We start from the raw sequence: 27,197 nt of genomic DNA, 5'->3' as shown, positions 1-27,197 counted from the left end.
CGGCGGCTACTGTGATGAATACTCAAATAGCTGGAGTGCTTGGATCCATTCGGACGACATGACCTAGACAGCGTAACGGCTGCCTCTTAATTCACTGAACTATGTCAACGTCGCCATACCTCGTAATGCTCGTACAAGCAATATTAGATGATGAGTGACTTGTAGAATTTTGTCTTTGTTCCTCGAGCCAAGACTTTACTTCTCAATGGCCTACTCAGTCATAAGTATTCGTAGCACCTGTTGGCAAGAGTTATTCTGCGTTGCACTTCGAAGCTGACGTTGTTATCGGTGCTAATGCTAGTTCCATGATAGACGAAATTATTTATGCCTGCGAAGTTATTACTGCCAACAGTGACGTGAGAGCCAAGTCGCGAATGCGACGACTGTTTGATTGATGACTGAAGATATTTCGTCTTGTTCGCAACCAGACCTATACGCTTCGCTTCCTTTTCCAGTAGCGGTAGTTATCAGCACTCGGATTTCAGCTTTCTCGTCATCCTGATCATTTATATAATATATAACAAATCTAACCCAATATCTATCTCGATTAGTTTTAGGTGATACGTACAATCGTTTAGTTTATTCTTTAGCATCATCTTCCATGAGTATAAAAATTATAAATATATCTGATATCTAATACATAATTAACTTAATTATTAAAATATCGAAATGCATACTTGTAATACCTGATCTTGCAGTATTGTAATCACAAATATTTCGACTTTGCAGGAGTCAACCGCATGGAAGACATTAACATCGCATCCCAACTCGCTGGTGCAACTGTTGCCGTCACGTGCGATGCGCGTCGTTCAAGAGGTGGTGCGCTCGCTACGCGTAAGTAAATACAATATTAGACAACCAAAATGAAAACAAAGAATAAAGGGTCTGAGGAAATCTTCAAGAAGCATATTTCGCATTTGTGTGAAAATGCCCATTCGCAATAAAAATTACAAATCAACCGCAACCGCATGCAAGCGACAAAAACGAGCCCGTTGGAGCCATTACGGCATTCCAACAACGGCAACAGTGACCTTCGCCACAGAATGATGACGACAAAAAGTAGGCACACAACAAATAAGTTGTGAAAAATTCGCAACCAAGTTAATTTGCTGCTAAATTATAGTTGAATTTCAGTAATATATACCTATATGTATGTATTAGAGCGGGTCGATTTACAGGGAGCGAAAAAAATAGAATAGTGTTTATAAAAATTTTTCACTTTTTGAGATATTCGAATGAAATTTAATACGTGGGTGCAATTTGATCTACTATTGATTATTTGTTGTTATCGATCAGATCGAAAAACTATACAACATATCCCCCATACAAGCGTTTATTCAGATTTTTTAAACTTCGCCTTAAGATTCACTGTCTTGATAACGGTTTTAGATCCATAGTCTCATAAGTAAAGTTGTTCAAAATAATCCATAGAATATTTACCGTACACGCTATTTTATAGAAAAACAATCGACCCACTCTAGTGCTTCAGGCAATTGTCAAGTCACTACAGTCGTTTGGTTGCCATTTGAGAATATTTTATTAAGCGTAGCTGGTTGATTGGCTGCTGCTGCTTGACACAGTTGGCCATTCTGAAAGCACGTAAATCAACAGAGAGGTGTGACGGTAGTTAAAATTGACATTTTTGCCATAAGAAATTGAAATTGAGGAGCAACTTCCACATAATTGAAGGCAATTCATACTCGTAGCTCTTGTGTATGCAATTGTTGTTCGACAAGTGCGTGCAAGCATGTTAAATGTAATGGGTTTGGTTCTAGTGGGCGGCGAAAATCTATGATGTAACCTTGTAACGCTTTCGGCTGTCGATTGTGATGTTGATTGATATTTAGAATTAAAGAAACACCTTGAACAATTAAAATTTTTTCAGCTTTTGAAAACTTGCTCATCAAATGAAATTTTAAGAAATCTTTGAAGAATATGCCATTCACGGTAGACGTGAATAAATGATAGTATATATGGGTTATTTTTTGAATGTTCCTTTCCTATCCGCCAACTGAAATCAATAACTTCTTCGTAGCAATTTCGTCAAACCGTAACTAGTTCTCATACAAAACCACGTCGTTGATTGTGGCAGAGTAAATTGAGATATTCTTCAATAGCAACTTTTGCGGATCCCATCAAATCAGTTTTTAACAATACTATCGCATAGATCTAACTGTGCAATGGACTGAATTGTCAACTGTAAAAATAGAGTCAAATTGAGCTGAACTTTTTGATATAAATCTTTAAATTAAGAAATTCTTTAACAGGATGAAACAATATGTAGCGGAGACAAAAGGAGGAACCTAGTGAGAGATAACCAAAAGATCATCACATGCAGTGTCTCAAGTATTTATTTTGGATTACCTGTTTCAGTGATCTTATTCTTTATGCAGAAACACTAAAAATAAAATAATAATAATAATAATAATAATAATGTCTACATTAATTGCAGTATTTAAGATGTAGACTTTGTCCTGAAAATAGCAATATTGAACTTCTAAACTGAGTTTCTTCAATATTTCACAATTACTGACAAACCTAGGATCTCATAAATTTCTCAAGTACTTAGTATAATATTTCGAGTCCCACTCCGGATACTCTATAAAATATATACAAGTATATATTTTTTGCGAATGGGTCAAAGCTTGGGGGGAATGTTGGTGGAGTTTGGTATCAAGAGCTCTCTGCCTACTCTAGCTTCAGACTTTCTGATTATTGCACAGTCTTCCAAGCCGAGGTTGCAGTCATTAAGGTAGCAGTACTGCACCGCTTTGCAGCCTCCTTCAGAGAAGTGAAAATTCATTCAAGTACAGGTAGAGAGGCGATATAGTATAGTATAGTAGGATTGAATTCATTAACAGTGCGTTCAGGGTTGGTCGAGGTGTCCCTAACCTCGCTATTAATATATTCGGGTGGATTTGTTATGGGTGCCAGGCCATTGCGGAATCGTTATGTTGTGGAACTGTAACATGCCATTGCCATATTGGCGTCCACGCTGTAGAGTTGAGAATCTTACCAGACGCCATCTGCAGAAACTGTGTGGAAGAAGATAAGGTGGAAACAACGCAACACTTCCCACATTTGGAAGGTCAAGCCTTAAACATTTGTTAGCGCATAGCTTCAGACATCCCACCGAACTGGCGAAAATGGAAGCGGAGTGTTTTTATTTGTGTTGGCTACTATTTTTTAGTAGTTTTAGTTGTTGTAATTTATAAGTTCGATCATAGCAGTTCTTTTTTACTTTATTGGACCAATTAGCGTATAACCACCACAAAAACTGGGTGCTCACAATTAAGTTCTTCTATGGAACCTTTTTATTTTATGAAAATATCTTCACAATATGATATATTCTTTAAAACATAGGTACAATATGAAGAAATTGTTCAGATCGAATTACTATAACATACAGGCGCGATACCAACTAACCTTCAAAATCAAAGAATTTTTTGTATTCGTGTAGGGTATTATAACTTCGATGCAACCGAAGTTAACGTTTTTTTCTTTTTTTGATTGCCGTGTTCTTAGAACAGACGTTCAATCTGTGGTCACATGCCAAGCTACTCGGCTATGTCGTTCGTCAAATTTACTTGCCATCTATGGCTCGCAAGAACAAGCAAGTGAAAAAAGCAAAGCTTAAGCACAAGTGCATATGGGAATAAGTTTTAAGGCGCATTGACACCGTTAGCCAAAAATGCTGTTCAAGTTGCAAGTTTAAAATGTCGCTCTAACCACGCGCACTACACTAGCATCTGTTGCATACCACATATTTTCGGAGGTTCGTTGCCTTGGTCCGAATAAGTCAAGAATTTTAAAATCAACACAGTAGCTCTAAAATTTTAGCAGCCCTTTTAAATTTAAATTGTTTAAAAAGTAAATATTTTGGTTTACTTGACTTTCTGACGGCATTAAGCAGTTGCTGTAATGAACTTCTTGTCTTTTCATACTTTAGAAGCTCTAAATAGTTGAACCCATTTTCTTAAAATTAAAAACATTTTTTCTCTTGGGCTCACGACAGCTTTATCATAATGGTGGAGCCTAAAATGTTCGTGAAACATTCTACATCTGCTCATGAATTCTTCCATAAAAATGTTAAGTTAAAAAGTCGATGAAACAACCATCAGGGATAAGTCTTGTCGAGAGTGAAGTGATAAGTTAATGTTTTAAAAATTCGACAACTCTTTGTTTAGCAATTTCACGAATCCAAAGATTCGTCAAGGTTATTGTTCTTCTCTTTTGAAATTATGATCTTTGATTAAAATTATTGAATTTCTGTGGTAGTGAAGTAGGAGAGCTCTGTTGCCATCTCTAATCATAGTTTGAATCTGAAATCTCTTTTTAAGATTGCTAGAAAATAAAATAAAAATGTTGCCGAAAATACAGGAAAGAATTCTCCTAAAACATTACAAAACTTTTCGCCTGACTGTAAGAAAATAACTTGCCAAAAGTTCTTGCTGATGAAAATTTGTGGTTGGCCTTCAAGTTATACATTTAACTATCATATTTCTACATTTAAGTCAGTCAAGGTAGCAAGAATTTTAAGCCGCAAACACCTGCTGGTTTAATGGTGGGTAGATCTTCGTCTAAGAATGCGTAGCACTATCAAAATTGACCTACTAACTTTTACAAAATTGCACGGCGCGCCAATTTTATTTTGATATGTAAATAGCATGATGTCAAAAAGATATAAAATTGAGTCGCGAAATGGAACTCGAAATTGATACAGTTTTCTTTAGTATTAGCAAAAACGCAAAGTATATGTTCCGGATCATTGATGAGTTCTAGGCTCTGTTCGAAAAACTTATTGGATAGTTATTACACGTCAATGACTATTATTTCAGCATTCCAACTTCGCTTATATGAGATAACGGTATTCATTGCAAAAACAATCGCAGAATTATTTTCTCATTCCGTCAATATTGTGTTTAACTATAGAGGAGATTCGGACCTAGAAAATACTAAGTGAAATCAAAACTATATCTAAGCTACTTAGGAGCAGTAAGGCTCAATGCAATGATTCCGCTCTCAAGCTACTGCTTAGGGGTAGTATAGTCAAGTGGCTCGAAAACATCGGAGGAAATTGGCGCAGGGGTCAAGCAGAGAATCTGAAACTCCAGAATACCTGTAAATTGACTACACAGCAGCAGGCCTTTGGATCCATGTTTCCAAATAGGGATTACATCACCTCCATAGCTGGAGGCTAGCTGAGAAGTTGTGACTTAGGAGGGGTCAAAATAGACTTTAGGTCACTTTGCAGTCCTCATTTACTTATCTAATCTACTTAGGAAGTTTAAAAATTTTGACAACATGAATTTGATTATAACACAAAGCTCAAAGACTATATTTATCACCAAAATTTATATTTTATGCAGGAAAAAGAGACCAGAATTTTCTAATCAGGCATAAATTCACCCTAAACTTTAATAAACTCTTTCTTTTTTACAACTATTTCAGAAGGATACAAATGTTGTAATCGAAACTTCATTGGGCAAAATTCGAGGACGCTTTCAGAAATATAGGTCCGGTGAACGCGGTGGTTACTACAGCTTCAAGGGTATACGCTATGGCGAGGCACCCATAGGGACCAGGAGGTAAAATGACTATGTGAGAATACCAAAAACCTCTTGACACATACATTTTAATTTCAGGTTCCGTGCGGCAGCGCCTGAAAAGCCTTGGTTAGGTGTGCGCGATGCGTCGCGTGAGGGCAACAGCTGTCCGCACAAGAATATGATACTGGACACATTCAAAGGCAACGAGGATTGTCTATTTCTCAATGTTTTCACCACACAACTACCCAGAGAGGATGAGTGAGTGGGAAAAGTGTGACTCTTGAGCACATTCTTCAATGAAATAATTTTTATATATTACATTTTTGCCATCTGTTCTATATTTGCTTTTAATTCCATCCACTTTCCACTGCAGTGAACTACAGCGGCCCGTTATGGTGTGGCTACATGGTGGCGGCTACTCTTTTGGCTCGGGCAACACTTTCCTATATGGCCCCGACTATTTGGTTGCGGAGGATATTGTCTTAGTCACTCTCAATTATCGCTTAGGTCCACTAGGCTTTTTAACCGCAGGCCCCGATGCGCCGGGCAATCAAGGTTTGAAGGTAAGCAAGGAAGGTACATTTTTGGAAAAATGATTAAAAAAATTTTTTGCAGGATCAAGTGCTTGCCTTGAAATGGGTACGCGATAACATCGCCGCTTTCGGCGGTGATCCAAAACAAGTCACAATTTTCGGTGAATCCGCTGGCGCCTCGTCCGTACAAATGTTGCTCCTCTCACCACTCGCCAAAGATCTGTTCCAACGTGCGATCTCGCAAAGCGGTTCAGCGCTGAACCCCTGGTCGATGGCCGACAGCTCGTCGGAACGCGCTTTCCGCCTGGCCGCCAATCTAGGTTACGTGGGTGCCAATGATACGGATGAAATTTTGGAATTTCTGCGACGCGTGCCCGCCATGAAACTGGTGGAGGCTGCGCCCACAACACTTACAGTTGAGGACTCACGCAACAATATCGGCTTGCCGTTCGTGCCAGTGGTCGAGGGTTATTGGAATGCGAAAGATGGTAGAGAAATATACTATGAAGAACCCTTCATGACACAACATCCCAGTGATATGTACCAACAACACAAATTCCATAGCAATGTGCCGTACATGACGGGTTACAATACACACGAAGCCATGCTTTTCATACGAAGTGAGTAAAAACAACAAAAAAGCATGTGAAATGAGCTAAATGCTTCAGTTTTTTTCTTTTTTTTTTTTGGTTTTTGATAGGACTGCGTAAAAATCCAAAACTACTGGAGATTATCGAGAATGATTTCGCGCGCATGGTGCCACGCGATCTGAATGTTACAGACGATCGTGAGCGCGTCACACGCGACATACGTCAGTTCTATTTGGGCAACAAGCAAGTGGGCATTGAGTCCGTGGACGAAATGATTGCTGTGCGTAACACAACTTTTCCTTTAACCATGCGTCAATTGAACTGAAAACTATTATCTTGCGTTTTACAGCTCCTCACGGATCTGATGTTCCTGCAGGGCATACGCAAGACTGCGCGCAATCACGCCAAATACGGCAGCGCACCTGTTTATATGTACCGTTTCTCGTACGACGGCGCGCTGGGACTCTATAAGCGCATGCTGGGTCTGACGCGTCCGGGCGTGTGTCATGGCGACGAAATGGGTTACTTATTCAAATTCGGATTCTTCAACTTGAGCCTAGATCCGCGCTCAACCGAGGTGCTCGTGAAGAATCGCATGGTGCGCATGTGGACCAATTTCGCCAAATATGGGTAAGCGCTAGTAGAAATATGCAAATAAAGGGTGACCCATTTCGAGGTTCCCTACTTTTTTAAAGAAACAACACAGAAACTTCAAATCTAGTCGGGAATGTTTTTAATCCATCGTAAGAACATTCTTTGTCATTTATTTATTGAAGATTATCTCTTTTAAATCTGTCTGAAAAAAGCTTGTGCAAAAAGTATCTCTACTTGGATCACCCGATAGGTGTGTTTTATATATTTAACACTTACTTTATTTTATTTAATCACGACTCAGCAATCCAACGCCGCAAAATGTGGAGGACACAATGCTGACCACCAGCTGGGCGCCCATAAATCCGCAGACTGTGATGGAAGACATTAATTATTTAGATATTTCCGTTAATCTGAACATGCGCAGTAATCCGGAGTCCGAGCGACAACAATTTTGGGATTATATGTATGAGCATTTTAACGGTGCTGCCATGTAGTCACACAAAATTCACATTAATATTTATAAATAACGGTGCACCGCTATACACATACATGCATTTCTTACAAAAACAAAAAACATTTCGTTCATAATGCCATAAACCATAACATAATTACGTCACAAAAACAGCATACCCGTACATACATACAAAAGTAATAGAAGTCCGCTACAGTTGAAGTTTTAAGGGGCGCCTTAGTGTGACAGCCTGAAAACAGCTGTTTTTTGAAATTTGAGAGAAATTATAAGAAAACACAGTAAACATTTTTTTTTAAATATTTTTAAAAAGTTGGACTTACGCATGATAACGGTGCTAAATACAGGTGCAGTCTTTCCGACCTTCTTCGTGAATGAAACTTTAAAAAACAAAAAAACAACAGTTTGTTTGGCCGCTGTGTGCTGTAGCTATACGATCTGAACAATTTCTTCTGAGATTAAACCGTTGTCTTGGAAAATATCGTGTTAAATGAAAAAGTTTTCTATACAAGCGCTGGATTATGCTCATTGAGGTTGCATGCTATTATCGTTCAATATCGACGGTTCTAACAAATGAAGACTTTAATGGGTGTAAATGAACGTGTGCAAAGTTGCATACCGAAAAGTGAGGACTATTTCGCGTATATACAGACAGACGGGCATGGTTGAATCGACTTAGCTCACCATACTGATCACTTACATAATTTTTAAGAGTTTTCGCGGTTTTCTTCTTGGTAACGATTCATTACTGTGCAATTTAAAAAAAATTTAAATTGACCCAAAATATGGTGAGATCAAAAAACTAGTTAGATTATTGTATATAGTATAGAGAAAACATACAGAAATATTTATAGTGATCTTTTTGATCACTTTGTCTACTAATTTCAAATATATCTTTTTGAGGTTTGGAAGCATTTTACTCAAAAAGTGCTGCAAATATCATTTTCAAGTTTTGGTATATCAAATGTTTAAAGGGATAACCGAACGAAATATGAAGAAAATTAATTTTTTAATTCACACTCGGTGTGCCCCTTAAGTTAAATGTCCGTGATAGTTCTACCATAAATACGCAACACATCACTGTCGTCACCAATTTCAGCGATCTAACTATAATAGCTCATTCATTTGCGATTCATTGCATCGTAAAAAATTTAATTTAATTTAGTTTTAGTTTAAAAATAACATTAATATTTTTAGTTTAGCATATAAGTAATATTACACAACATTCCAACATTTCATATGATGAGTGCATTTACAATATTTATGTCTATGTTTATACGAACAAACGCATACATATATATGTATACATGAGTTACTGTACTTTTACAACTCCTTCATTTGTATATAGTCAGATTTCTGCAGCTGCTGCAGTGCTTTAAGTTATCACTTTAAACTTTAAGTTTTCACAGGTCCCAATTTTGTTAAAAAAAAAATTACATACACTGTTTTATACATAAAAATAAATTTAAATAAAAATCATGTATTTTTACATTAATTTCTTGTCTTTATTTGAAAGTGTTGTTGGCACTTTCGTGTGAAACAGATACATTTGTAATAGAAATATGCTGCTATCTAAAGTTATTTCAGCTTTCGAGAGAGTCTTGAGACGAGATTTCACCTTTTCCAGTATCTCTCTCTCGGGCGGCGTCAAAGTTTCGAGTATCTGCGTAAAAAAAGTATACAAAAAATTTAGTATAGAAATAAATTAATACTTATTATATAACAGTACATACCTCATCAATATATTCGGCTGATTCACCACGCTCCTTCATCGTTGCAACAATGCTGTCCAACTTTTGTGATTTCTCAATTAAGCGTTTATGCTCGGACTTTTCGAAATTGGAGCGCTCAATTGTGTTATATAAAGCTTTATAGCAAACATTCAAAACCATGCGTACGCTCTGGAAAAATAAAGAGTTAAAAGATGTGTCGTAGAGAAAAACTAAAGCTATAAACACAAATAAAGAAGTTTTAGGACATGTGCGTAATTTCACATCGATATACAGACGGACAGACAAACCGACGTGTTTAAATCGACGCAGCTCGACACCATGATCATCTATATATTTATTTAAAGGGATGTTCGACGTTTCCTTAATATATTATATTTAGGGTATAATTACCTGTCTGGGCTTGAAGTGGAACAAGAAGAATGCTTTAGCAGGCCCCGTACCACCACCGCCCGCTTTTCTAATAGTTTTTATTTGTATAAATTGATCTTGAAATAGGTAGTACGACAGTAATTTCGCCTCACGCGCTGGTATCATCGCTTCCTTTTGCAAATCTTCTTGTTCGATGAATTTCTTCATGTAAATAATGCGAAATATACGGGACGCCTTCGAGCCATAACGTTCGGTAATTACATGCCCAAACCAAGCCAGCGTTAATTCCTCGAAAGCCCGATTTAAATCTACGACATATTGTCCACCGCCCATATCGCCGACCTTGCGTATGAAGCTTAAGGGATCATCAGCTGGTATATAATACAATTAAATGTTGTAAATAGTAATAATAACTTAATAAACACTACACACCTATAAGCGTGACGTACTGATCTAAATGTTTAATCAAATCCAGGTTGTTGGATTTCTTTTCAATCAATTGCTTGATTTCAGCTAGTGTGAATGGATTCGAGCATTCCTATAACATAAGAAATTAAATAAAGATTTGTACATGATATTTTATACACACCTTTTGCCAGGGATCTGTACGCTCATACATTTGTTTAAGTATAAATTTAAAGCATTCTCCAGTGCTGGCACCAAGTTTTTTCTCTATCGCACCGATCATTACCGCATCCCGAAAATCTTGATGGAAACGACTGAAATTTAAATGCCAAAAAATACCTGCATCAGCAGCTTTTTCCACATTTGTTTCGCCAGCTTGCACTTGTGCGATGAAATGTAGATTTATATCTGGTGGCACAAAGTATTGATAAGCATCAATTTGAAATTTCGGTATAGTTTCCTCTTCGCCAGTTATCAGCTGTGGTAAACGTATTAAATAATTATCGCTTACCATAGTCAAGAAATTGTCACGATACGTGTCGACTTTTTCCTTGACTTCTGAACTAGCTATACATTTGAGCAGCACATTAGTGGCGGTTTGAGGACCACCATGCAGTAGCTCCTCTGCAATGGCAGCACCAACTGCACCATATTTGGTATGAATCAATTGCACATAACTGTGAAGGAAAGAAAATAATAAAGTTTTATAAAGGAAAGAATAACAATATGTCACACATACCCTGGATAACGTAGTATGTTAAAAATCTCTTCACGCTTCAACGAGTACTCCGCCAAGAAGGGGTTTGACTCGCAAGGTATAAACACAACCAGTTGATATTTAATAAGCACCGCCAATGCGAGGGATACCTAAAATTTAAATACACATGCTATAACTCAAGAAAAACAAATATCTAATTTGCATGCTATAACGACAATATACTTTACCTCTTTACGTGATAGTTTTGTTGTTTTTAAGATAGCCGGCAATGTGCGTGAGACTGCACAGAATAAACAATCTGCAACGATTTGCACTGTCTCGCCAAATACTTGCTTCACCACCACTGAACAGAGATTGGCATATTCTATAGACATTTCGGTGGCAGCAGTTACACGTTTTCACATTCAATACAAATATCTATTTATTGAACAATTTGTTTAAAATTATTACTTATGTTTAACAGATAGTGAGCAACAAATAATTCACTCTTGGTCAGCTGTTTAACTAGATGTGGAGCGTTGCCACACTGCTATAATTGACATTAAACGGGATTAGCTTAAACGTTATACATTTTACGGTATACGGTATTCCTATCTAATTGCGTATATAGCAACGAAGAATATATGCATAAATACTGCATGGAATTCTTTAAATTACTTAAAATAACTTTGTTAAATCATCGAATTGTAAGAAAAGCAACAAAAAGAGTGAGTTTTGTTGTTCAACCAATTCATTTTGATAAACTTTTATTTATCGATATTAACCGATATTACTTGTATTTAGTCCGCACACAATATATTTTAAAAGAAAAATTAATTATTTACGCACAAGAAATGTCTATACATCAATAAATTTACCAAATTATCTTTCTAGAAGCCTTAGGTTTCCTCAGGGAATATCTAAAGTGTCACTCTTCGTATTGAACATATTTATCGAAAGCTCTCACTACTAATAGCAATTTTTCGTACAGGGTTATTGCAATGCGTATAGGACGTCAGGTGGAATAGAAATTGCGCCCTTTTATTAATAAAAAGGAAGAAATGGACAAACGTGAAGATAATTTCAATTTGTCATGCAAATTTGTAAGAAAAAGTGATTTTTGGTTAATAATTGAAAAAGTAAAGAATTATTTGCAATTCTTATTTAATATTTTTGTGTTAAGTGAAATTGTGAACGAATGGACTAGTATTTGAAATATTTATTTAAAAAATATGTGAAGTGCAAAGCGGTGAGAAATTGAAAAGAGCAGTGCTTGCATGGATAATTGTAATATAGCATAGTATTGCAATATACAAGGATTTCTGAGTGGTTTACCACTGGGTGAGTAGGAAAGCTAATGACTATTGTATTTTTGCTATAACTTAATTACCGATAATCATTATTCCAATATAAGTATTGTTGCAAGCGAATTAAATATTCAAGACGAGGAACCTTAGGTGTGTAAGACATCTTATTAAGGCTCCAAAGGCAGTATTAAAAATAATGTGAAGATTATTTTATTTTAAAACATTTTTATATACTTTTTCAATGATTTGTGTATACATACATATGTATGTAATAAGAAGCTAACTGATGCGCCTATTTTCAACTTCCTTGAAGTGGGTAATTAATTTATTTTATACCTTTAAGTATATACATACATATGTATATTTAAGACTGTTTTTCTCATTAGAAATGTATTTGAAGGCACAACTTTTCGTAATGAGATATTACCGGTTATATGAAACCATACAAAACTACAAAATAATGTGCATACATACATATATACAGAGCTTCTGTGAAGCGGGCGATATTCACATATTTTTGATGAAATTGATGGATAAAAGGATTGTGAAAAGCCTAAATGGAATAGAGAAAATATCTGCGAATTCAATGAAGTCTTGCATTTACTAATAAGTATGAAGCTTGGCTGAAAATACTATGTTAATCATGTTAAAGTAGTTGCATTACAGGGTTGTTGTCGTTTCGAAGCAGAAAATATATTTTTCACAATTTTGAGAAATGCTGCGAGTTGACATTCCTTAGCCGGAAAAATGGGCTCTGTTTTGTTTAAGTTTGACTGACCGACCGAGTGCAAGCAAAGTGGTGTTTATGGACTTAGTGTCTGTCGCTCAGGCTCCTGCGTTCGTACATACAAGTACATACATATATACATATACAAACATCTATCACTATCTATCCGCTTTTATTATCATTTTAAAACCACTATCAAGACTAGAAACAAAATAGTAAAAATATAAATATGTATGTATGTTACCTACAAACATTCCTAAAAGGTTATTAAGCGAAACATTAAAACAATTATCAATTTACAACTGGGCGTATAAATTATAATATTTAATCAACAACTAAGTTTTAACAAATAAATAAGTATAAGACTCGTAAATTAATATGTATGCATGTACATGTATACTATTTGTATATAAGTATATGCACTCTAAATTCCAATTAAAAACGTTTTGGAGCTCATGCATAAAGATTGCTGTCCATCCGAGCTTTTATCGAAGCAATGTGAGCAGCAAAAGCATATTTTACAACGTGGCCAAGATATGCTACGCTATGGCAAAATAGAATTATTCAATTATATTCCAAGAATGTTGATTGATTAATTGCAATTGAATTAAGCTTATTCAGGCTCATATTTATGTCAATTAAAATCAAAGGTATTATAGCAATTAGTCTGCAGTTAAAGCTTAGGCAAATCTCTTAAACACGTGTACGCGTCCTACGGGGTTAAAGTCACCATGAATTATTTTCGGTTGACTCAACACGGTATTAGACACACTTTTCATATTTAATATATCTGCGAGATCACGGTGTGTAAATATTGCAATTGATTTACCACCTCAAATGCGCAGAATAACAATTAATTTAATTACACTCGGTATTTGAAGCAAATATTTATTTTAATTATGCTTATACATATACAAACATATGTAAGTAAGTATGTATGTATGTATATGCCAGCAAGAATTCAGATAAGTTTAGTATAATAAATGCCACGCTCTAAAAGAGGAGACTTGTAAAAATGCCTTAGCCTCGTTTGATTGCCGAAAATGAAGTGAAAGATAGTTTTGTTGGTTGGCAACTGCAAACCGTTGGTCACTTACGCTATTGAGCTGAAACATTTGTGTGGCAAAAAGCAAGCTCCACAACCGAATGGAGATTGTGCGCACTGAATGCTACCCTTTTCAGTGGCCGAATCACGTCGAGCGCTCTTCTACACCGAAAACCCGCTTCAGCGCGCTTGTGGGTGAAGGCTGCAGAGAGCACACGGCAGTAACTATAAGAAATTCCACATCCAGCGTGAGCAATTTGAGCAGATAGAGCAGCACAGAGCTGAAGTCTTGTTCCATCACTGGAGATTTGGTATGTAACGCTGAGCGTTAACGAAATTTTTTACGCTTAGGTAGGCGGTTTCTATTTACTTACTGCTAAACGCTCAGCATAGTTGAAGATTTTTTGAAAAATTTGTACTTGTATAGTTTGGATCTACTTAATGTTGGTACTCATTCTGCTCTCCACATACCTGTTAAGAATTTGGAAATCAAGTTACTGGTTTTTTGATCGTAAGATGTTGTGTAAATGAAATGCTTGCTGATGTGAATTTCATATGAAGAAATTACTGCCTACATACCAACAAAGTATGTATATATGACTGTAAATGAAATATATTTATATACATATACTTGTATGTACAATAATAACGTAGAAATTTGAAGTAAAAGTTTCAAAACGTGACTGAAAGAAAAACATTTTTCATAACACATACATACATACGTACATATGTTAGTATGTATGTATAAACACTTGTATATAATTACATATCTCGACGTATTCTTCGAATTCTAGGTAAGACAAATTGAAGCTCTGCATATAAATTACTCGTAGAAATGTTTCAATGCGTTCACATAGTATTTCGATGTCGCTGTCAAGGTGCTAAATGAAAGGTCATGTCTTTAAAAATTAAAATAAGAACGAAAAATAAGATTTCTGTTTTTGTGGTTATTTGTTGGAACGGTTATCTATCTCCCCGTTAGGGTGGTAAGGTTCAGATAAGTTGTCATCGAAGTCGTGCAACGGTAGGCCTAGGGAACATGCTGTTTCTACGGAGTGGCACCATAGCGAGAGGGGCGTTAGATGTGTGCATGCAAAGGGGTGGTTAGAGTTATGCGGGGACTCGTTGCATGCTGGACATATATTTGGTATGTCGATGTCGATTCTGGATAAGTACTAGTTTAACCGGCTGCAATGTTCAGAACAAAGCTGCGCAAGGGTCACTATCGATTCTCGCGGTAACTTGAGCTCGTCGTCTGCAATGTCTGATGGTTTGCTTCCAATTGAGATGAAGTCGGTGAAGGTATTTAAGACTGCACTGTGAATGGAGCTCAGTGCATGTTTGAAGTTAGTTGCGTCCGAAGACTGATCGGCGCAATGACTTATGTCGTCGACGTAGTTAAGGAAAGACCTCTTGGACCGCGATGGAGGTGATATGATACCTATCCAAGTGAATGGATCAAAGAGCCTAGAATCAAATGTTCTGGAGTTTCCGGTTTTTTGTCGTAAAACCGAAGTTTGGGCAAGAGACTGAGACAAATATTTCTCGAGCCTGCAATGCCCAGTGGCGGAGATGGAATATGTCAAGAAGACTGAATTTTTTCACGCTGCGGTGTGAGCTTCATCTTGACTTCAAGTGCTGCGGTTGGGTAAGTGCGCATTACCTCTGAAGCGCAGAGGCAGGCGAGTCTTTGCACCTTCGATAGTTGTAGACCTACCGAAGACTGTGTAGCCTTTGATGTCCAAGCAACCGCTCCATAAATGACAATAGGCCTTACGATCATGTTATACAGTCACCTGATGATACCTGGCTTGTAGCCCCAGGATCTGCCGGCTAGGCCTCTATATATCATAAATGCCTTGTTGGCTCTGGACAGTGTTAATTCCACCGTAAGGTCGTGACTAATGTGAGTCCTAAGAATTTGACCTCTTTAGACACCTCCAGCTACCTACCAGCCAGTATTAGGGGCCACAAACCCGGAAGAGATCTTCGCTTAGTGAAAAGGAAGTGACGACGATTGCTTTTTTACGGGTTGACGGCCATCGTAGTACTAAGACAAACTTTTCTCTTGCCCACAGTGGTCTCAGCTATCCTAGTACGCAGTACATCCCCTATACATCAGCATATTGGAGCCGGTACTTTACTTTTTTCAGTGCCTTGCTGACCCTTGTGTGGGACGCATTGTCAAAAGCACCTTCGATATCAAGAAAGACGCTTACCTCAACCTCGGCATTTTCCAGCGAATTCTGAAATAAAGAGCAGTGTAGACTTTTATTTATTATAATTGCTATGGAGGAAATATTCCAACATACATCGATATTAATGATCCTTTTGCCGTTTATGTATTAAACACTCAATTATTTTCAGTGAGTGATTTGAAGAATTTTTTTTTCAATTCTACGCACTGATAGCAACCACTACCGAAAGTGCTTCCGTACTTTGAAATATTTATGATCAATTTGCACAACACGATGCTTTGACGTCTGTAGATTGTTAACCATCTCAGTCAACTTCATTCTATCACCAACTAGAGAAGTTTTGTGGATTTTTGATATTTCCTTTCGTAACATTCTTGTTTTGATACACATTATTTTAATAGTCTTCGGTACTGAAAAGAATTTCGCAAAGCAGTTATGAATGATTGATTTGGCTTGTGCAGAGATCGGAACATGAAAACCTCTTTATGGGTTCAACTTTGTCATTATCAAAAATATTATTTCATTAGAACACGAAGTACGTTTATATTTATATTTTCAATATACCAAAACGTGTATAATTTGAAATGCTATTTCATACAGTTATCTGTCAGCTGGAAAATGTATACAAGTGTCCTATGAAGATTAGATTTAACTAGCACATTAGTGCACATTTTTCGTTCGCCTTTGATCTGTTTTGGCCTACATTCAAAAGCATCAACCAATCAAGTTCAAACTTGAACAAAAACCAATTAAGAAAGTTCAACAACGCATTCTTTTTGCGCACTATAATTACACTTAACATACAATTCATTGTGGAGTATTGGGTCGCACACCTCGAACATTGTTCAATTTTAAAAATGTTTTCACCTTTCATATATTCTTGATTCCAATATCGAGAGAAATTCGTCTAATTGCTTGAGGCCAAGAAAACAATTATTTTCCTACAATAATGCCTAGCAACTTAAACTAGTAAAACTACTTACTTCATGGGAACACGCACTTTCCAGAATACTTAATATTCATTGCTGTAATTATATTTTGCCTTTTATATTTCGGGATTTGGCGACTTTAGTGTTACCATCTGGCAGTTTACAACTGCGTCGTAAAGTTCGACATTTTTGATATTAGACATACTCAGCTTGTTTTGACATACGAGGGCTATTTGTGTTGTTGTTAGTAACTTAAAATATTCATCTCGTCCACAAAATGGAATTAGATTGAGATCATTATGGTGCGCTAATTTTTATAACATTCGACGTGGATTATCTCACCAACAGTGCATCGATGAAGTTTGTGCGGTGAAGAATCGTCAAGGGCCAGTGTTTATTGATAGTATTGTGGTTCTAGTCGAGGTCGTTATTCACTCCAAGACAAATTTCTTAAAGGTCGTTCTAAAACAGTTATAGTTGTGGAAACTATACATAGATGCTGTGCGCAAACTGCCATTGCCAGATCGTCATGGCAACCACATCAGGAGGTTTAGACAACTATAGAAAAGAATACCACATATTCAATATTCCATTAGCATTTCATTGTAGAAAAGTTCTTTTCTTTTAGACCTCAAACGATTTGCCAAATGCTCAAAAAAAGCAACATGACAAGTGAATCGTGAATTCATACCTATGAGTCCGAATCCAACAAAAGCTGTTCGTGCAGGAAGCATTTCCAAGCAAACGGTTGCTTGTATTTTATTTTTTTTTTTTAGAAAAAGTGAACATGTCGCAATCCTACTTCTAGAACAATACAGAGCAATAAATTCTGACTGGCATACAACCACCCTACATAGGGTTTTGCGCTGGGTTTGGGATCCGCCACGTAAAAAACACTCCCAGTGAATAGTTATAACCAGCATTAATTAATAATTAAGAAGAAGAAGAAGATACAACCATTTGTTTGTTTGATGTATTCCAAGAAATCAGGAAAACTAACGGATCTCTCTTCACAACGCCTTCTTCTTATTCCCATAAGAATAAAATAAACTAATAGGTCACCTAAATAGGCGGTTGAGGCGTTCAGAGCGCATGTTTTGGAGATACCTCACTGAAAGTGGCAAAAGTGCTACGAATTGGTTTAAACACACGCAAAGGTCTGCAGATCTTAGTTGAGAATATTTTGAAAAAAAAAAAAATAAGTGAACAAAAAACATTTGCCAAATACCAAAATATAAGTGCATTAAGAAGCCTAGATATTTAAGACGAGTTCTAGATAAGGCTGAATAGAAGCATTGGAGGCGTTCCTGTGTTTTTCTTATTTCTACTTCCCTACATTATCTGCACGTATCGTCGGTACTTAAGCCCATCCAGTTCGTATATGATGTCAGTAGGTTGCGACTTGTCATTAGGCTAACTAGGATTTGCACATGACATTGGCGATCTTGCATATCCTTAAGGCAGTCCATTCCGTCAAGATTCATTTGTCCTTTCGAAAATTTAATTTTGCGTCGTTTTTGGTGACTTCCGTATTTGCTGTACTGGTTAAATAACTAATATGGTTCTTTTGCTATTTGTTACTTTCCATTCCCGGAATTATTTTATCTTTAAAGAAAATATCTGTAATTGTTTTTTATTGAGTCTCGAAGTTTTTGAAGTGAATAATTAAAAAAAAAAATTCGTTCCTTTTTTATTTCAGCCAAATTTCGTACGTGATATTGATCTACCATTTTTATGTTGCAGTGCGAAAATAGGCGAAATAGGACTACAGCCACGCCTACTTCTCATTTAGCACAATTTTAAATTCCATGTAATTTTTTTCCTTTCGAGTATACACATAAAGAAGCCATCTTTCAGAGTATGCCACTTTATGGCCAAAAATTGTCCAAATCTAACAAAAATTGTTCAAGCTCCTAGGTACCGGATATTTGACCCCAGTACCTGTAATTGACGTCTTACCGAAAATATTGGTTAATGTGTCAGATTTATAATTGAAATTCGGAGAGAAACCTTTACTGATAGTAGTATATCTATGTACTACATATGCGTTGAATCGGGTTAATATCAGCGTTTTCAATAAGAGCGCTACAAAACTTTCTTAAAGAAAACAAAAACGGTTTGGGATATCAACGACATTTTTTATTTGTGTATAAGTAATTTCCTTGGCATTATGTATGAAAGTCAATTTCTTTTGCATGACTACCAGGGGCTCGCTTGCAGAAGTTCAGACGCTGAACACAATTTTCGACGTCTTTCAAGCATACATCGGCCGACACCGCTGCAATTTCACGTACGATATTCGTACGAAGTTCTATAGGCCATCGACGTATCTCTACCGAAAATAGTCTAACGGCGTCAAATCGCACGACTCAGGCGACCATTTGACTGGGTCATTTCCTGAGATAACACGTTTACCAAATTTGGTTTTCAATAAATTGATTGTGACATTCGGTGTGTGGGTTGAGGCGCCGTCCTTTTGGAACCACATATTGTCCAAGTTCACATCATTCCGTTTGGGGCAAAATATTCGGTTATCATTGAGCGGCAGCGATTCCCATTCACAGTAATGTGCCGGTCTTAATAATTACGGAAGAAGTACGACGCAATGACGCCGCCGACCCATGAATCGGCAAAAGCCCGTAATTTTATCGAGATGCAATGGTGACTCATGGAGTACGTCTGGGTCGTTGCCTGATCAGTAACGCATATTTTGCTTATTGATGAAGGCATTCAAACAGAAATGAGCCTCATCGCTGAAGATAAGGCGCGAACATACGACGATTTAGGTGGTCAAGCGACTTCAGTTCTTGCGTCAATTTGGAAACATTTTGTACTGATCTGACAGGAGGATTATGACGACCATAAATTGGGCCTAGCGTTCTTAAAGTTGAAGCCACTTATATTATATATAATATAATTATTTTGTCACTTTTTACCATTTTCAAAGAGGTCTGCACGGGCCTAGATTCTTTGGTTGATATTTTCGAAAATAAAAAAAATCGAATCCATAAAGATATTTATAAACACAATATATGTACTTTTTGAATTTCAAAAGTTCAAAATAATAAAAACGCAAAATTTACTTGCTCTACAATCGCCAAAATTATCGTAAACGACAGCCATTATATAAACCAAGCTATAAATTTGAATTTCAACGGTAATTTTGCAAGGCTCATAAATTCGTCAGTTAAACATAGCCGGGTACTTTTCTCGACATAAACACGTAGTTATACACATTAGAGGCAATTATGCAAATACAAATATATGTATTGTCTTTGTGTGTGTGTACGTGTGTGAACATTTACAATAGGCACATATAAAGTTTGCTCGAATTTCGGCTTTCAGGTAATGCATTTACATATGTATGTACTGTGTGTGTGTGCATATGTATACATTTATGCATGTTTATATGTATGTATGCAGCACCAGTTGATTTGAACGTTTTCACGCGCATTTTCGTTCATGGAGGTCAACTTCTTTTTGTCGCTTTTCGCTTTGAAGCATTGCAAAATTTACAGCAATTACACACAACATTCTTAGCACTAGCACTGAAATAAAGGAAACTGCAAAAAATACAAACAACTTGAAACAAAGTAAATACAAAATTTATAAATTTAATATACCGCAGCTATTTAATTTGTGTGGCCGACCGCTTCTGGGTAATTAGATTGAAAAGATTGTGCGGTCTAGTATGTTCGAAATTTTCGCTGATTGTTTATTCGAAATCCGTTGGTCGTTATTTAGTTATGCAATTACTCAGCTCACATGCTTGCTTACATTTAGTATATACATGCATACGTACAAATGTATGTACATATGTATCTACACAATCTATAATAATGTTTTTATTCAAGTACTTGTATAGCAATTATTTATATATATATTTTTTTTACAATAATCATAATATATGTATGTATAATCGTATATGATAGGATCTTTTTGGATTGTTGTTGGCTTAATTAATTAAGATACATTTGTATATTCTTTTAAATGAACATTGAATATAATAAAAAACATTATCAAATATGTTATGATAGTGTGCGTGATGTATGACAGTTATTCGCATATAAGCTAGCAATATTTTTAATATTTTTTTGTGTTTGTTTTTAAGATTATTGGTGAGTTTCGTGCATGTCTTTGTGAATATTGGGTCTAGAAACGAGCAATCCATTATTTTTGCAATAGTTTGAGGGACTTTTTTAGCGTAGTTAGAATTAACCGATTTAGGGAAAACGCTTGGTTTTGTTAGCAAACAATTGACCTTAAAGAGTTCGCTCTGTGTATCTTTGATATAACATGCTGCAGTATCAGGCCCCCAAACGCATTCTCAGCCACTTGGCTTGCGATTTCGCTTATATCGATAAAAAATATAAATTTTGCCGTAATTTATTTATCTGTTGATGACCATCTTTGAGGAGCGTTCTAACAATACTTAAGCAAGCAATCACAAAACTGTCTGAATGTTTTTTTTTATTATAAAATATTATCCTGCTAACGTTCTATTGCATAACCTCATCGCAGTTATACAACTCGTAATACAGATTAATAATATATATTTGAAAAATAATGGATTCTTTATGCTAGACCTAATTCACACACAGTATGTACTCAAATTCACGCCTATAAAAATTTCAAATCAAATGATTAATAAAACAATAATAATATTAGCAATAATTAACAAAAAATCCTAAACAACGAAAAATTCTCATTAAATATATTTTTAAAATTTACAAAAGTTTCATATTATGAAAAAAAGCAGGTTTTGTTTTTTGTTCTATAAATACTCGTGATGCAAATGCAAATTAAATTACAGTTACAAAAATGTGATGCCAATTTACAAATTTAGCTAAATCTATATATATTAGTATATAAAATTATGAAAATATTATTTTTGTTATAACGTAACATCAGTCGCTTCGCAAAGCTTAGAAAGTTGACGTCCAAGAGCTTTACCAAACTCGGAGCAAAGGTGTAGCACAAGTGAGGCACCATGGTGTATAAAGGCACAATCGCTACATTCCTTCTTATACATATATGTACATAGCAGTTCAACCCAATTTATATCTGCACCGCTTTGAACTTAATAAAATAGTTTGGACTGCCGACATAGCTTTGAAGGCACATCCTTTGCACCTTACGCCTAACACATATATGAACTCTCTCGCTCTCGCTCTCACTCTCTCTCTCTTTGTCGCATTTTGCTCCTCACTGCTGCTTTATACACGCTTCGCTGACTCCTCTGAAGGCGGACGCACCCAACCACCATAGCGTCGCTCCATTTCGCGCGCCACCGCCAAGCAGAGATGATCCTGTCCCGGATTCGCCACTACCTGTATACCCATTGGCAGATTACGTCGATCCAAACCGATCATACAGTTGGTGACGGGCAAGCCCAGCGTATTAAATATCGCCATATACATGGGTTCCAACAGTTTGTGGTAGATTTGATAATGCTGATGCGCCGTATTCGGAAATGTTGGATAGAGAAAGACGCCATCGTTGCCGAGCAGCTCTTTGAATTCAGTCTTGAGCGCCTCAATGATAGTGGCCAAGTGCTTGTGGCGTGAATTCGGTATGATTTTCATGAAGTTTTGCAAATGTCCGAATATCACCGATGGCAATATGCTATCCGAACAGCCGAAGAAGTATTTTACAGTTTCGGTGCACACGGTTTTCGGACGTTCGCCTTCTTCTGTTTTGTAATAGATGGTTTCGATGTTCTTCATGGTCAGCATGGCGGATAGTGAGATGTCTAGGGAGAGTTTCATTTTTCTGATATTTACACGTTTCGCATTAAAATCGGTGGCCACACGATTGATGGCGGCATGCAGATCGCGACTCAACGGACGCATCATGCCCGATGGACCATCGTTATCCATGAAGAAGAAACGTATGCTCTGCGGACTAAGTTCACGTTCGAGTGTCAGCTTAGGTCCGGTAGGATCTAACATGCATTTGAGCAATAATGGTAGATCTTTAGCGTAACGTGTCATCGGTGCAATTGTGAAGAAATCACCCCATTTCGGGTAATCGCTGGTCGGATGGTGGCCCTTAAATGAAACGGAGTATGGTGTTGGTTTGTGTCCCCATATGCCGCTGAACATGGCGGGCAGGCGTGATGAACCACCAATATCGGAGGTCAGTCCCAACAACGAAGCACCACTCGCCAACAGAGCGGCCTCACCACCCGAAGAGCCACCCGGTGTGCGCTTCAAATCGTAAGGGTTTTTCGTTTGTCCCGTCACATTGTTGTAGGTCTCCCATAGTAGGCACAGCTCTGGTGTATTCGATACCAACATTATTATGCCACCACAACGTTTGATCTGTTCCACCACAGGCGCATCCGATTTAGCAATCTGTGGTGTTTTGAAAACGCGTCCCGCCTGATTGGTCAAACCCTTGACGGCGATACTCTCCTTTACCGTTACGGGTATGCCTAACAATGGTGTATTCTCCTCCATCTCCTCGATGGTGTTGATACCGGACGCGATGAGGCGATCAGTTTCACGTGCCTCCTCAAGCGCCTCTTCGAAGCGATCTTGCACAATCGCATTAATCAAAGGATTCACCTGCTTACACCGCTCGATGTACGCCTCGACCACCTCTTCGCTTTTGATCTGCGGAAGAGAAATAAATGAGTATGTAATTTATTGCCTTTATTTTTAGCGCACAAATGGATAGCTTTACGGGTATTGTGTCGTTAAACTAATAAACGAGTTAAATTTAAGGCAACATCTGCGGTTGCAAATGCAAAACAATAAAAAAAAAAATCAGCAGTAAAAGCAAGCATTTGTTCAATTGAAAGAAAGTATGAGATATTCGCAAGCTAACAAGACATATGTATGATCGGATCGTCGCAATGAGTGAGTAATGTATCGCTGAGACTTTCGTTTACCTAAAGTTCACATTAGGCCGCGCCTACATGTACATTTGGTTTTGAAGCTATGTCAATACATTATTTGCTTTGATCGCTTATGGATGGCATTTTTTCCGAAAATTTCGGTTTTGTTATTTTTATATTTCGGAGCTTATAAATTACTGCAGTGTATTAGCTCTTGATGTTATAACTGATCTGGTGATTTAGACCCATTTATTTCATTTTCCTGATGATGATCCAAGCTGAGATACTTTTTTAAATAGCCTTTTTTCTGACAGATCACGCGTGAGTCGAGACAAGCTGTCATGTTATTTTTGTTCAGTGTTTCTGAGCAACTTTTACAAATCGTTCAACTTTATTATGAAAAAAAAAAGAATGTGTTTCGGACATTTCGCTTAACTTATGGTCAATATAATCAGCGTACTACGACATCATCACCCATCTTTAGACCCAGCATTAATTCTTGGACAATATTCGACCGAATAGATCACGTCAAGTTCGGCACATTTGTTCAGCGATGGGGCCCATATCCGGCTCAATGGGTATGTAACCAAGCAAACTTATCGTATTTGGAACGAAGAGCCAAAACAACGGTTTGGTGTGGTTTGTAAGCCTGTGAAATCAACGGTTCGAATTTCTTTAAAAATGATGCCGGTGAGAACGTAACCGTCAATGGCGATAGTTATCGCGCCATGATAAATGACTAACTGATTTCTGTAATTGAAACTCGTGAAACTTTGGTTTCAACAAAACGGCGCCACTTCCCACATATCGCATCAATCAAAGGATGTAATGAGAGAACTCGTCGGTGAGCAGATAATTCCGTGTTTTGGGTCGGTTATACATTTTCCTGTGAGGATATGTAAAGTCTGAAGTCTATGCAGACAATCCTGCTTCGATTCAGATCCTGAACAAAACATCAAGTGCGTCATTTCCCAGTTATGAGTCGAAATGCTTTGGACTCAACTGATAAATCATCTGAGACATAGCCGCGAAGAGATAATCTTCCGGAAATAAATGCCAAAGAATGTTCTTTCGAATGATAATAAGCATTCCCCTTTAAATTTGATGTTTCGGTGTTTTTTCTTTAAAAATATAGAGAAACTCGAAAAGGATCACCCTTTGTATCGAATGTACATACATTACAGAATACTCTCGAAAAATTCGAAGTTGATCCTAAAAATGTTTTCGTATAAGTGAGCGTTTTTTGTGTCAGTAAAGAAAATTGCTCTAAAATCGCTGGATCGATCGATTTGAAAATTTCACATGATCTTTTAATATACATATATTTGACGTAAAATTATTAATAATTAAGCGCTTTATTATAAAGATCCTTCTCATCAAAAAATTCAGCAAAATTATAAATAAAAAAAATTTTAAATAAACAACTGCCACCCTAATGCACATATAATAATTTATTCGCACAATCTAAATCTGCCTTTAATTGAATGGAATTCACATTCTGTCGCACTGTTTGCGGTTGACTGGCATAAATTTGCATAATATCCACTAAATGACAGTGAAAACGCACATTGTCTCAAAGCGTCTCTGCTGCCGCCGCTTAAAACTGCACCTTCGCCCGCAAAGCCACGAGTACGCCCATGTATGAATGGACTACATACGAATAGTTTTTAAACGTCACTTAATTGCAAGCGCCGATTGGGTTGATGTTTCTGGTGGAAGGCAGTGTATTTACGTGTGAGAGAAAACTTTGCATTTAAATATGTGTTGTTAGTTTTAACTGTTATGTTTAACTCTCCATTTCATTACGAATTATTTTAAAAGCTGACATTAACAACCTACTAACGACGCTTTCTTGGATCCGGGCACACTAATGCACCGCACGTAACGGAACTTACGATGATGAACTTATTGATGCTGCCCTTTTTTTTTCTTTGAGTTTTGTAGAATTTTTTACGTGATAAAGAAATTTCGCTAATAAAAATTGAATTGCTAATAAGTGGATTCACAATGCATATCTTCGTGGTGAGATTTGCGAGGAGAAAAAGGCTGAATTTTTTACAATTTTTTTTATCATTTATAGCAGCGTTTTACAATTTTCAAAGAATCCGTACTTAGCTCGATTTTAAATAAATGAAAATTGTGTTATATACATATTATGATCTATTTCGAGAATGGCAGCTCTTAAACCTCTTCAGTTTGCTTTTTGTTCCAAACGCGGCAATTTTACTCGTTTACATACCCATTCAGCCAGGAATGGGTCTCATTGCTGAGCATTGCTAAATTTGACTCGAAAACGTCGGATCTTCTTTCGGAAAAGTTCCGGAGCCTGTAGAGCGAAGCGATGAAGGTCGAGCGGCTTCAGTTCTTGCACAAGCTGTCAATTTAAAATCTCGACGGTACCGAATCAACTCCTAACGGTCTGTGTATACACTCTCTACTATGGCTGCTATATTTTCTTCACTGCTTGCTAGATGTAGAGTATTCGGTCGAAAATTATGCAGTAATTAATACTCGGTCTCAATATTACACTTAATAGACCGATCATTTTGATCATAAGTCGAGCGAGGCGTGCGCAACACATTCTTTGCAGAGCATACATTTTCGTAATAAAGTTGAAAGATTTGTAAACGTTATTCATGCGTAAGTCTTTTCGTGATGAAATGCCAAACAATACACAAGAAAGCTTGACCCGATTCACGCATGATATTTCAAAAAAAGGCTATTGAAAAAAATACGTATACTTGGATCACTCTTTGTTAGGGTTCACTTTTATGTAAAGGTGATTTTTTTTTTATCTTTTCTCGAACATTGAAGTCGTCATACGTAGAACATAAGGTTTTTAGACTCATTCAACACAAAGAGGCTTTCAATGCACTGTGAGATCATTAGGAAAAGGAGAATTCATGTAAGATTGCTTGATCTTATTGGGTCACCATTCAATATTTATTAGCTTTCATATTTTTATTTATTTAATGCGCATTATTTCCCGTTAAGGAAGAATCTTCATTTTCTGCTTGACTAATTTTTGGAGGCTTGCTAACGGTTTCGGTCTAAAAACTTTGCAATATTTAGAATATTGCACGCGGACAACATTTAGATAATGTATGCTTGTATGTTTTTATATTAAAGCAACATATATGCTTGTATGCTTTATATTTTTCTGTAATTGGTTCTTACATATTTTTGATGTGCTTGGCCGACAATAACTCTT

General features: G+C 36.8%; 3 protein-coding genes across 7 annotated transcripts in view; 1 reads left to right on the top strand and 2 right to left on the bottom strand.

Moving 5' to 3' along the window:
- The window catches only part of LOC108970799 (esterase E4), a 41,013-nt gene extending 31,835 nt beyond the window's left edge, over window positions 1-9,178 (top strand). For all 3 annotated transcript variants that reach the window (XM_018936417.1, XM_018936408.1, XM_018936428.1), the window contains 8 exons: window positions 730-834; window positions 5,452-5,588; window positions 5,646-5,807; window positions 5,923-6,112; window positions 6,165-6,702; window positions 6,783-6,952; window positions 7,022-7,302; window positions 7,568-9,178. In XM_018936417.1, coding sequence (XP_018791962.1) covers window positions 730-834; window positions 5,452-5,588; window positions 5,646-5,807; window positions 5,923-6,112; window positions 6,165-6,702; window positions 6,783-6,952; window positions 7,022-7,302; window positions 7,568-7,760 — 1,776 coding nt within the window. In that variant the 3' untranslated portion in view covers window positions 7,761-9,178. The remainder of the gene's footprint in view (window positions 1-729; window positions 835-5,451; window positions 5,589-5,645; window positions 5,808-5,922; window positions 6,113-6,164; window positions 6,703-6,782; window positions 6,953-7,021; window positions 7,303-7,567) is intronic.
- A 24-nt stretch (window positions 9,179-9,202) lies between these two features.
- LOC108970809 (DNA-directed RNA polymerase III subunit RPC3) lies at window positions 9,203-11,453 on the bottom strand. The gene is made up of 7 exons (XM_018936441.1): window positions 11,188-11,453; window positions 10,982-11,109; window positions 10,427-10,919; window positions 10,270-10,375; window positions 9,859-10,208; window positions 9,469-9,636; window positions 9,203-9,398 (listed from the first exon to the last, which is right to left on the bottom strand). The coding sequence occupies exons 1-7, from the start codon at window positions 11,332-11,334 to the stop codon at window positions 9,222-9,224; spliced, it is 1,569 nt and encodes a 522-aa protein (XP_018791986.1). The 5' UTR covers window positions 11,335-11,453; the 3' UTR covers window positions 9,203-9,221.
- Window positions 11,454-20,832: 9,379 nt separating this feature from the next.
- LOC108970636 (fatty-acid amide hydrolase 2) overlaps window positions 20,833-27,197 on the bottom strand; it is a 46,138-nt gene continuing 39,773 nt past the window's right edge. For 2 of the 3 annotated variants that reach the window (XM_018936133.1, XM_018936141.1), the window contains one exon: window positions 22,316-23,762. In XM_018936133.1, the coding sequence (XP_018791678.1) occupies window positions 22,362-23,762 (1,401 nt within the window). In that variant the 3' untranslated portion in view covers window positions 22,316-22,361. Of the gene's footprint in view, window positions 23,763-27,197 lie in introns of all 3 variants that reach the window. The other variant, XM_018936150.1, reaches the window with a different exon arrangement.

The sequence above is a fragment of the Bactrocera latifrons genome, unplaced genomic scaffold, assembly GCF_001853355.1.
Source record: "Bactrocera latifrons isolate USDA-ARS-PBARC rearing strain unplaced genomic scaffold, ASM185335v1 scaffold_107, whole genome shotgun sequence".
Classification (NCBI taxonomy): Eukaryota; Metazoa; Arthropoda; class Insecta; order Diptera; family Tephritidae; genus Bactrocera; species Bactrocera latifrons.
Note: the sequence above shows the minus strand (reverse complement) of the source record. Positions and strands in the feature narration are given on the sequence as shown.

Excerpts from the sequence above, each read along its gene's own strand:
- LOC108970809 (XM_018936441.1), bottom strand. The coding sequence starts at position 11,334 with ATGTCTATAGAATATGCCAATCTCTGTTCAGTGGTGGTGAAGCAAGTA. Across the intron at positions 10,376-10,426 it reads GTACAGATCCCTGGCAAAAG|GAATGCTCGAATCCATTCAC; the intron begins GTGTGTATAAAA and ends CTTATGTTATAG. Across the intron at positions 9,399-9,468 it reads CAGCCGAATATATTGATGAG|ATACTCGAAACTTTGACGCC; the intron begins GTATGTACTGTT and ends TTTTTTACGCAG.